This window comes from Lampetra fluviatilis, chromosome 32 (assembly GCF_964198595.1).
Source record: "Lampetra fluviatilis chromosome 32, kcLamFluv1.1, whole genome shotgun sequence".
Lineage (NCBI taxonomy): Eukaryota > Metazoa > Chordata > Hyperoartia > Petromyzontiformes > Petromyzontidae > Lampetra > Lampetra fluviatilis.
The window spans coordinates 1,579,124-1,591,637 of NC_136306.1; the positions used below are offsets into that span (position 1 = coordinate 1,579,124).

At 48.9% G+C, this 12,514-nt stretch overlaps 1 protein-coding gene across 1 annotated transcript in view; it reads left to right on the plus strand.

Annotated features, from left to right (window-relative positions):
* Positions 1-11,296: 11,296 nt before the first annotated feature.
* LOC144943615 (protein phosphatase 1H-like) overlaps positions 11,297-12,514 on the plus strand; it is a 104,412-nt gene continuing 103,194 nt past the window's right edge. The window contains exon 1 of the mRNA XM_078871232.1: positions 11,297-12,236. Within this exon, the coding sequence (XP_078727358.1) occupies positions 11,959-12,236 (278 nt within the window). The 5' untranslated portion in view covers positions 11,297-11,958. The remainder of the gene's footprint in view (positions 12,237-12,514) is intronic.

The window sequence follows — 12,514 nt, forward strand, 5'->3', positions numbered from 1 at the left end:
CTGGGATTTGAACAGGTGTTGGCATGACGAACATGTTTTTTTGGGGCAATAAAAGCACTTAATGTGTTTGCGTCAGAGATATTGTCTGGGGAGGTCTGTGCTGAAGGAAGACTCGACGTTTCCCATGGTTAGCCAGCGGATGGCGGACATCGCTACGGTATCGTCAATGGATTTGTTTAGATTGTATTCAACAGTTTATTTCATAGAAATGTTCACTCACTGAACAATATGCAAAACGTGATTTTTTTTCACGTCTTCTGCGTTAAAAAGAAAGGCGCAACACAGATGTGCAACGCTCCGAGCCGCAAGCGTTGGCCGAAAGAAGCATTGGGGAGTAAAACATCGAGCTGAGAGGCTCTCCCTAAATGAGCTCGGCAGATCGGTGTCTCCGCACCTCCGGTGGGCACGGTTGGCTACGCACCGGTGCGCGACAGCAGAGGTTCGTGTAAACGCAATCGCATTTACACGAACCTCTGCTGCTGCTGCTGCCTCTGTTGATTTGCAAACTCCTTTGTCAAGGCGCTATCCTCCTCCCACCCAGCTTAAAATACGCTGCCAAGCTTGGCGGTGTTCATTAGGACGCTGTCTTTCCGACAGCTCTTGTTCTTCACCCGAGGACGGCTGCTTGCGTTGTGACCGAAACGTCGTGAAAATTGTATTTTATTATGTTTAGTTTTTATTATTTTATTATTTCCCTTCTACGTGACTTTACCGAAAGAACCAAAAATATGAATCCCTGCAGTCACGAAAGCTTTAAATCGAAATTTACACACGCACGCGTTCCAGTTTGCGAGCACTTCCACCCAGCCGAGGTGAGCGGAGGCTCCGTTGCACCGCAGGTGTAGTAATTGCGTGGTGGATGATGAGGCAGCAAGCTGACCTCGCCGCGGTCAGCGTGGGCCCTCGAGAATAAAAACAACGCTCACCGCCACCAGCGGACAAGCGCGACTCACCAGCGAGTGCTTTATCCTCAGGCACCACGAGTTTGGTTTTCTTTAGCCAAGTGAACAGAAACTTTTAATAGCAGGTGGAAAATAATTGTTGCTGAAGCGGGTCTCTTAAATATGTATTCATTTAATTTAAAGGATATATATTTTCCCGATCGTGCTATGTTGGGCTTCGTGCAGCGAGGCGCCCATTCAGATATCTCTGCGTGCCGGAGAGGAGCCCCCCCCCCCATCACGTGTTCTCAGCCGACCTGCCACTGGGCCTACAGCAACGCTCGTCGGAAGGCAGTCAAACTGATGTGTTTTTGAATCCCCAGAGCTGGAATTTAACAAAGTGCAGAAACGAATGTAATGCAATTGTTTTTTATTATTACACGCTTTTTATTTACTCACTCTGTTGTTGTTGTATCCTCAAATCACCCACTTCCCAATGTGGTATCGATTGCAAACTTGGTATACTTATGTCATACTGATGACAATACTATATTCTAACATTAAAAATGAAATATATATATATTTTTTACATTATTTTTATATGTTATGTTTCGGCTTGGGTCTAATTGTCCACGCTCAATTGACGTTGGCTGTAATTGGCCACGGCCCCTTACGTTATGGCAAGCTTCGGGGCCACTTCCTGGAGTCGTGGAGTTCTGCCATTACTCGTACGGTACATTTAATTAAAGCGTGTTATTTTAAAAGTCATTTTTAAACATTACTTTTGTTGTGCAGTCAGTTTTGATGGACCATGAACTCACTACATATGAGAACCAATTTAATCAGAGGCGGCTTTCTGGATCCGAACCTAGAATCTCATCTGTACCAGCTCAGTACACTGACCACCCAGCCACCTATAAACCGATGCTTATAGTACAGTAATAGTATTACAGCATACAAAGTGCATCCTTTTGGGAATCGAACCCAGGCCATTCTTACTGCGAGGCACGAGTGTGACCACTGCGTCACCCTGCCGCCAAAATATCGTCTCCGTGCAAACGCCAAGGGCCGACACGTGGAGCATTTCGCGAGTCAAGAGATCTTGCAGACGATCTTGTCAACACTGGGGCGGGCACTCCCTCTCCGTCCACGTGCGCTTCGGGGTGGCACGAAGTCTCCGTCTCATCGTCCCGAGCCGAGCTGTGTGCTACCGCCCCCTGCTGCCTGTACGTGTGTATGTCTTTGTGTGTATGTCTTTGTGTGTAGGCGTTATGTATACGTGCACATACATACAGGGGAGCGGTAGTGTAGGAGTTAGCGCTCTGCGCTATGAACCCGGCGGCCCGAGTTCGATTCTCGCTCACGGCCAACACCGGTGACGATTTTCTGAACCGGTCCTGGGCCTCCCCTAGGTCGACTCAGCCTCAAATGAGGTGCGGTGTGTAAACATCGCCACGATGGCGTGGTTCTGGCCACCCACCCACTCGTGTGCTGTGCCGGCCTTCAAAGGTGCTACTCGCTAACAGCACAGTATGTCACAGGCAATACTTTGTATGCCAATGGCAAGTGCTTGATCGTGCCTCCTGGCATCACGCACACTGCCACCCTTGGGCACAGGGAAACGCCTTGGGCACAGACATTGAAGCGGCTGGATGCTCGACTGCTTCTCCACAATATATGAATCATAGTTGCCAACCTTACCGAGTTAAGGATTTGTGGCATGTGTATAATTATTTTGGTGATGCCACCAACTAAAATACCGTCTTTGAAAATCGTGTCCCGGGAAACGTGCAACGCTCGGGCAGCGTTGCGTGTTTATTTGGATGGAATCTTTCCTTGCGGCTTGAGTTCGATGCCTGGTCACGGCTAACATCAGTAGTGAGTGGCGTCTAAAACCCGACTTTGCCCCCCACCCCTTCACTAACTCGCACGAACCAGTTCGGTGAAGCATGGTCAATGAACCCCCACGATTGACGCCGCATATGGAGGCCTTCATCCAGTCGTGGATTTACGAGGGCTCAAATTAATTGTAATATCAACGACAGCAATTATATTAGGGACAATATTATCATATACCTCACAACACTAATATATGCTTTAAAAAAATAAAACAAAGTGGTTCCATGTTAATTGTGACCATAATCCCTATTATTGTAGGATATCCCCACTCTATCTGCCCATCTCTCTCTCTCTCTCGTGTGGGGAACACACAGAGAGAGCCTCGTTATCTGACGGCTTCGGATGCAAAGACGGCAAGACTCGAGTGGCGCTCCCCCTTCCCAGAGGCGTAGCTAGGATATTTTGCGCCCGGGGACGAACTATAAAATTGGCGCCCCCCGTTTAATCACATTTTACTCTTACATCGAATAAGGAATAACAATTTAAATTTTAATGAAACATTGTATTTAAAGAAGCAAATTTATAGAAATTATATGACATGGCTCACTCAGTCACTGTCGTAGACTGGTTGACATAGTCTACAAAAGATTAATTTTTCTTGATTTCACTGTCGCAAACTGGTCAATCACGTAATCAAAATCTGTTTTTTCCAATGTTTCTCTTTCAGCACGCAAATACGACAAAATAAGTTTCAATTTTCTGAACGACCGCTCACAGCTTGCAATTGAAACTGCTATTGTTAATAAAATTTGCAGTGAAATTCGCAAATTCGGAAATATGTCGTCTCCATAAAACACAATAAAACCAAGAAGATCCAAAGGAGTTTCTAGTAGAACTTCATTCCGGTTACTGAGCAGCATTTTGCAATCTCCAATTTCTGTGAAAAGTTCGTGGCCATTGATGTCGGTGTCATAGAAATTTCCAAAATCTGTGCAATTTCGACGAATTGCATCGATATCTGTGTCGGATAGAAGAGTTTTGATGTCCAGCAGAAATCCAAATTTTGTGTTCAAGTCTTTTAGTCGTAAAAACCGTGTTGACATCTCCTGTTGAAGTCGATATAATACGCTCTTCATAACGCGTCGTAGTTTCCGCCACCAAAAAACAGGCCAGTGACTAAGGCTGAAAGACTGCGCGTGTCTGTTGTTTGGGACGTTCTTCCATGTAAGTTCTTAATAGGCGCGCGTACCAAAATGTAATTACATGACATGTCGGCTGTGTGTGGCGGGATATATCAACGTTTAGGTTGAGGTGTAGATTTGTGCAGTAATTTCAGGCTGCCGCGCCCGCTGCAATAAGTTATAATGTAACGTTGTAAGCCTAATTTTGGCGCCCCTTTACCTTGGCGCCCGGGGACATATGTACCCCCCTGCCCCCCCCTAGCTACGCCTCTGCCCCTTCCATCACCAACACGGGCACGCGGCGTTGTTGTGACTATCTGGTTCGTCGTGTCCAGGCAAACTGTCTCAACGCGATTTCACAACTCGGCTCCGAGCCAAAGTGCCGCTGCGCACCCGAAGACGAGTTGCGTAACGCCGAGATCGATTCCTTGGGAGTGGCGGCTAGCCGCTCAAGAAACACGATCGCGTTGCAGTTGTATGCGGGGGGGAAGGGTGTTTGAGGGGGGTAGGAACCATACTGCTGTGATAATTTTTGGGCAAGCTAAAAGTTGATTTGCAATACATTTGTGTGGCGTCAAAAAATGCGTGCGGGAAAAGTCGCGCGATTCAAGGACGCGAGTTACAAGTGGGCCAGTGAAGAGGCAATTCTGAGTTCAGAGGAGAATATGCAACATAGCAGGCATGGAGTGCACATGCATGATCACGATAATTGTGAACACTTGAGTGTGTTGTTGTTGTGTGTATGTGTGTGCCTGCCCGCCACTGCCACCGTAGTGCAATCTCACCTAGAATTCCTCACGCGGTTTGCATAGAGCGTGAATGGAACATTCGGCGTGCTTGCCATTTACAGAGTACAGAGCCGATTTCTAATGCCCAATGTCTCTTCGGTTTGGTCACGCAGCCGTGAGAAGTGTGAGAGTCATGCCGAATATGTACGTAGTGCATACCTCGGACAGGCTGTGTATGATTTTACAGCAGATGTAGGGAAATGGGTGTGTTGATGGACATGGCCACTGAAATTTCCATAACGACCTTCCATGTGTTGTCGTCGTCGCGATCATAATTGCTGCAGAATTGCTTTGACAAAAGAAATACAGCGTGAAAAATACCGACTCTTCGGCAGGAAAATCTAAAATGTTTCTTCAATGCCAGAAAAAAAAAATCAAGAACTCGATAGCCATTCACAGTGTATGGCTTATCAATATTAAGATGCAAACACTGTAGAGCTGAAATGTACGTCGTGTATAAACGTAGAGTAGAGCTCCTTTGTCAGTCCACAGCTGGATGAGGGCCTCCCCGTGCCATGTCGGCCGTGGCGGTTACGAGACCATACTTCACCTTGGGGGTTGGTGAAGGCAGAACCGCGTGCTGAACTTGGGATCACAATGAAGCAAAACCATCTTCATGTTGCACTTCCTTATCCGTATGGCCGATGTCGACGCACGGAAACAACCACCATTTCACACTCAGGTGGATCAAGCCAAAATTAAAGCGTCAGGAGCAGCGGAATTATATCGCCGTGATGTCTCCTTCGTATTTGTGGATGGGGGGGGGGCATTGCGTCGTTACACGTTGCACGGTCTGTTCAGGGTGACCCACACATTTGCACACTGCCGGAGAGTTTTTTTTTAATGTTCCATTTGTGTATCAGGTATCCGCATCTACTGCCATTTTGCGCTTCCGTCTGCTGCTAACCTGGCCACATGGCAACCCCTAGCGACACCCGCTCTGCGCAAGACGGTCGCCCATACGAGCACTGTGCAGGCTGACACTGTGCTCAGCTCCTGAGATTTGACGACATTGGGCGCATTGCGGGTGAGTTTGCCTCACGCGAAAGCAATCAGAGTGACTTTATCCCATCCTCTTCCCTTGAATGCCTGTCTGTCTTAGGCACCTCCGATTAGCACGGTTGTCTACGTACGGTGCGCAAGAAATTCAGCATATATTCGTACATCATCAACACTGCGCCTTTCATGTGTACAGTACATGTGTACAGTACCTATACAAGAGGGGACACGACACTCGGGGCACCAAACGGAAAGTCTCGAAAAGAGTTCCCCCTAAGGAGTGGGCCCTAATGGGGCCCGGAGGGTGGCAGAGAATGTACAGAGTTAGAGTCATCGGTGTGGGCTGCAGGCCACGTGCGCGAGCGTGTAAAACAGTCCACGTGCGTCACACACAACACACACGGCGTGTGATGTGACCGCACCGAGACGCCACTCCCCAAGACCCTCCATCGGATATGGTCCCAATCAACATTCGTAAAAGCATATCACTGGGTTTGGCCTCAAACATTTCCGTAAAAGGAAATGGAACACCAGCTGATTCATGTGAAATGTAATCAACTTTACGCTTCGATCTGGGACACTCACACTCGAAATGTGTTCTAAAAATATACAACTTCATACTGGCAATGAGATTTTCTGGGCCAATTTCACAGCGATACTGTTTCTATCAGCCTAATTTAACGTGACGAAATGATTCACATTTGCAGCGTGCTCTGTTGCTCAGTGTGTTGCCGATTTCATTTTGCAGCGCTGGTTTCACCCACCACAATAATTGCGACTATCTCTCGTGACATTGACCACGTTAATATATTGGGTGATTTAACTCGCTTTAGCTCTGCCCACTGTGCAGATGTCACGGGACTGTGTCACGGAAGGCAACTCGAGTCAATGTGCTCTGCCCCCAAAAACTACCCCAAGAAGTCACGATAGTTTTTTTTAAAAGCCAACACCCATGCTAAAGCACATCCTTATATCTCAACAAAGATAAAGGTGCAGGTCTGCAATTACCTGTTTACGTCACTGCTGACAGAAGTTACGTGATATACATCTTTTGACATTCCAAAGGAAACACATAGACGCCCAGTAACCACAATGTCACACAATCACAAGCCAAGTGGTGGCAGAGTCAACACAGGTCATAACATTCACAATCCTGCAATGCGCGGGTGGATGAGAAATACCTTGGAACGGACGCAGGAGTTTGAGAATCCCGTTGTGTTCGCTTGCCAGACGACGTCAGTGCCGTACTCACGATCAAAAGGCAGTGTTTGTGCCGTCCGTTGACGATTTTGTAAGCCCTGGATGTCCGTGACGTGGCACGTTGATTGCAGTAAGCCGTCACATTTTCCTCTGGCAGGATTTCCACACATTTCACAGAGTCGGATGGGGTGGGAATAGATTGCATGCGATACACAACATTGGAAGGCTCGGCCAAAATAACAATACAGTAGTAGATACCACACTTCTTATCAATTCACAGGACACATTTATTCGCCTTTCAGTGTGCATACACAACACTTCAATATTCCTGGAAATAAATATGAAAATAAAGAAACAGGGACATTTATTATAATATTTAGGACTCATGTATGATTCCCTGATCTTATCATTGTGTTTAGTTATCTGGTTACAGCCGGGTATGAGATGCTATCGCTGTGAAGTTATTAAATGTGTTTTTCATCAAAGATTGATGTTTTTGAGGGTTCCGGGTTAGCATAACAACAAAGAAAAACAAATTCTAATTTACAGGACATCTCTATCCCACGGTGATCTCTCTCCCCCACAGAGACAGATTTACACGTCCTCGACAGTTGAGTGTGATTGGTGAGTTTGGAAGGATTCTTTTGAACCAAACAAGCGGACTCAGATCGAAATGCGACGAGGCATCTGCTGAGAGTGCTCACGTTGACAACGCCCTCGATACCACAGATAATAGGGGCTGTGGATGAGTCTCACACGATGCTCATGTAAACAAAAAAGACAAAGATCCCCCGTATAGCTTGTAACAGACTGTAGGGGCAAGTGCTGTTAGCGAGCACCTATAAAGGCCGGCACGGCACACGAGAGGGTGGGTGGGTGGCCAACATCACGCCCGGCCGCCTTTGTCTCCCTAGTGGCGATGTTTACGCATCGCACCAGGTACTCATCTGATGCTGAGCCAACCTAGGGGAGGGCCAGGACCGGTTCAGATAATCGTCACCGGTGTTTGCCGTGAGCGGGAATCGAACCCGGGTCGCCAGGTTCGTAGCGCAGCGCGCTAACCGCTATACACTGCACTTGACACACGCAGATATAAATACACAGACGCGTATATGAACTCTGCAAGAAGCCAAGCTTAATACATACCAAGGCCGTAATTATAATATATATTGGGGGGGCATATCCCCCTCAATATCCAAATATGCTCAAAATGTCCCCCCAAATATATTTCTATAAAAATAATAATTGCTATGCTATGTAAATAAAAACAACAATTTGATCAACCTTGGCCACAATATCTGGACTTGTCTTCATATAAATGAATGCATAGATTTATGTTTATATGATTGTGGTGATGGTTGCACTTTATTAATCCCTAATCTCTGCTATGACATACAAGCAATGTAATACAATACACTATTAGACAAGCAATGTAATACAATATACTATTAGACATTATTGTAAAATATAAATAGAAAGTCCATCCCATGTGTTAGTGAATTTTTTCATATTTTAGGCAGGAAATTCGTTATTAAATTTAAATATGTTTCTGGGTTGGGACCCCCAAACACTCTGGAAGATTTGGTCCCCCCCAATGTTGACTCCATGGTTACGGCCTTGATACATAAAAGTATCCAAAAATAGAATACTTATCCACCTTAATTACAATGTGATGCTAAATTGTCTATTCTGTATGATAGCTTCACCAGCAATTCTATTTAACAATCCGTTTCTTTATCTGTTTAATTAGGGCTATACTGACCTTAAATATGTTCAATGCTTCTATAAATAATTGTGTAATGAGCGGTATAAAGGGTTTTTATTTCTCCCAGCTAACTTTCAGAAAATGTTTATTATTTAATATGAATGTATGTTTGTCTCGTATTTTTTCTGTCAGCAGTTGTCCTCGATCTGATTTCTATTTGGTTGTCGTTGCTCTGATTCATATTTGCTTCCCTGCTGTACTTTATTTTATTTCATTGCTTTGTCATATTGGTGATCCAGGTCGCAATACCTTTGAACTCTAATAGCTGATAATGGTATCACTTGGTCTTTACCTGGTAAGATGAAACAAATAGTTTAGTTGTATTTGTATATATTTGGACGCTATTGTTTACCTTTCCCATACTTTGCACTGCTATCGTGTGTTTGTGTTGTTTATTGTCGTAACACTCTCACCCGCCCCGACTGGACATCTGTGAGACAAAACGAGCTTTGTAGTTCATCGGATTCCTCCGGTCGAAACAAATATTCTGATTCTGAATTGGAAGGGAAATGCCACGGCAAATGATGACATCACAGGAATAGACGGACGAGGCCATCATTTCTGGTGGTGACAGTCAAATGACTGGAGAAGCAGGCTAGAGATGACACAGGGAGGATCGCATGCTCGATCTTAAGAATAACATTATCATGGGATATTTTTTGGCCAGTATCAAATTATGAAGAAAAAATAATAGTTTTACATGCAAACAAAACAAAATATATTACCAGAGCGTGTTTGTGTTCGCATGTTCACACAAGCACGTGTGCTTAATGCAGACTTGATTCCTTGAAAAATCTGTCTATTTGGTGTTTGAACATCTTAACACCTGTTTTATTGACATAAAGGGTAATAAAACATTTTCTTAGATTTTTTTTTCAAGAACATCATTGCACTTTGAACGCAATGCAATTACGGCAACAGTAACCATATGAGGCCACCAGAGGGCACTAAGTGGACATTCATAAAATCGCGAATTCACGAAAGAAAATTCGAAATGCTCTATTCTTATGAATGAAGCTTTGGTCATACAGCCACAGATTTGCTCTTGGTGTTTTGGACATTTCTATCTCTAGTCAGCAATTATGAAGAGAAATCACTCTTTCTCTTCAAGGTCACTTCTCACGATGGTAACAGATTATCTTTTAAAGACGGCACGTAGATCGGTTCAAATGAAATATTGTGACGTGACTTTACCGAAAGACCCAATAATATGAATCCCTGCAGTCACGAAAGCTTTAAGTCAAGATTCAACATAACTCGCAGACAATCCGTCTTGTCTGCTAAACTTGTTTACTTATATTCTGCACAATGACGCTGCTTATTGTGTTGTGTGTTCAAACAAGGACCCTCGTCTGAGAGAGGGACATTGCCCATGACATTCTGGAAGTTAATTCACCAGCATTGGTTCAAGCAAGCTTGGCTACTGATGAGGCCCTGTGCGATGAAACCGGCCCAGCGTTTGCTTAGAACTTTACCGAGCCAATGCCGCTGAAGCCGTGTACTCTGAGAAGCTGTGCACTCTGAGAAGGGAGCCTGGGACGTGTAAGAGAAGCACGGCGCCTGTGTGTGTGTGTACACGTCACTGTGTGTGTGTACACGCCACGTGTGTGTGTGTGTACACGCCACTGTGTGTGTGTACACGCCACGTGTGTGTGTGTGTGTACACGCCACGTGTGTGTGTGTACACGCCACGTGTGTGTGTGTACACGCCACGTGTGTGTGTGTGCACACGCCACGTGTGTGTACACACGCCACGTGTGTGTGTGTACACACGCCACGTGTGTGTGTGTGCACGCCACGTGTGTGTGTGTGTACACGCCACGTGTGTTTGTGTACACGCCACGTGTGTGTGTGTACACGCCACGTGTGTGTGTGTACACGCCACGTGTGTGTGTGTGCACACGCCACGTGTGTGTGTGTACACACGCCACGTGTGTGTGTGTGCACGCCACGTGTGTGTGTGTACACACGCTACGTGTTTGTGTGTGTGCACACGTAGCGTGTGTGTGTGTGTGCACACGTAGCGTGTGTGTGTGTGTGCACACGTAGCGTGTGTGTGTGTGTGCACACGTAGCGTGTGTGTGTGTGTGCACACGTAGCGTGTGTGTGTGTGGAGGGACAGCTGTGATGAAGACACTTCGTCTTCATCTTGATTTGTCTTCTCTATCGACACCCCGCCCCCAAAACCCCCCACGGCCCCGCCCTTACTTCACATTGCCCCGCCTCTACCCCTCATTACCCCGCCCCTACCCCTCATTGCCCCGCCCCTACCCCTCATTGCCCCGCCCTTACTACCCCATTACCCCGCCCCTACCCCAATTGCCCCGCCCTTACCCCCATTGCCCCGCCCATACCCCCCATTGCCCCGCCCCTACCACCCCATTGCCCCGCCCCTACCACCCCATTGCCCCGCCCCTACCCCTAATTGCCCCGCCCCTACCACCCCATTGCCCCGCCTTACAGTCCAGGCCCGCCCTTATTCCACCTGGCCCCGCCTCTAGGCCCCGCCTCTAGGCCCCCACGGCGCTGGGGGGACCTATCCCCCCTTAGAGCTCCGCCCCCCATTCCCACAGCCCCGCCTCCAGACCCTCTACGCCCCGCCCTCGTGCCTCCAGGCCCCGCCTCCAGCGACCAGGTCTGTTGTTGGCCACCCGGGTCGCGCTCCCCCCACAGCAGCAGCAGCGCACGCCCCAGCCCGTGCCCGTGCCGGGTCTCCGCCAGCAGCGGCGAGTCTGTTCCGGGGGGGCTCCGTGTCCCTCCCCCCCCCGCAGTGTCACAGTGCCCGCTCCGTATTGCCCCCCCCGCCGCGTCTCCCCGCCCCACAGCTGATCCCTCTCCCCGCTCGCTGCGTCTGCCCGCACGGCCACGGTCGGGCAGAGAGGTCGCTCCCGATCCCCGCCGCGTCTCCCTCCGCGTCTCCCTCTGCCCGGGGACACCTGGCAGGGGACACCTGGCAGGGGCTGCGGCTCCACCCGGAGCGGTCGACGTGGACGCGGCAGGAGGCGAAGTGACCTCGAGGCAGGGAGGGAGGGAGCCGGGCGGATCGAGCAGGAGCCGTTGACGCACCGGCCTGGCGGGAGAGATCGACAAGTGCCGAAGGAGCGGGGACGGGCCCTGCAGTGAGCCGGCGCAGAGAGCGCACATCGAGAGCCGGCGCAGGCGCACACGCAGCCTGAGCAGAGACACAGAGAGAGACACACAGAGGCAGAGAGACGTAGAGACAGAGAGAGACACAGAGAGAAACAGAGAGACACAGAGACAGAGAGAGACACAGAGACAGAGAGAGACACACCAGGGATCGGACCATGCTGAGCCGAGTGCGCAACGCCGTGGCGAGCATGGTGGGGGGGATGCTGCCGGGCTCGGCTGACAGTGGAGGAGGAGGTGGAGGTGGTGGAGGAGGAGGAGGTGGACACGGCGCGGACGGTGCCGAGGCGCTGCCCGTGCGCTTCCCCTACTCGCGCCCAGAGTTCCTCAACCTGAGCGCGGACGAGGCGGAGTGCTCCGCGGACCACCTCGTGCGGCCCATCCTCATCCCCAGGGAGGGCGGGCGCAAGATGCCCTGGGCCACGGGATACGCAGAGTAAGCGCTGGGCCCTGGGCTCGTGGGTGGTGGTGGTGGCGGTGATGTCGCGGTGAATGTTCGCCCGGCGATGGCTGCGGTGATGTGATGGAGAGACGGTGATGGATGTGCACGGCTGTTATGATGGCCAGTGGCGATGATAACTCATTCAGATGTCGTGTCGGATAATGATGGCTCGGGCGAATTGGTGGTATTGGAGGAGTGGGGAGCGGTGGCGCAGCGGTTGGTGCGCTGCGCGACGAACCCGGCGATCCCAGTTCGATTCCCGCTCACGGCCA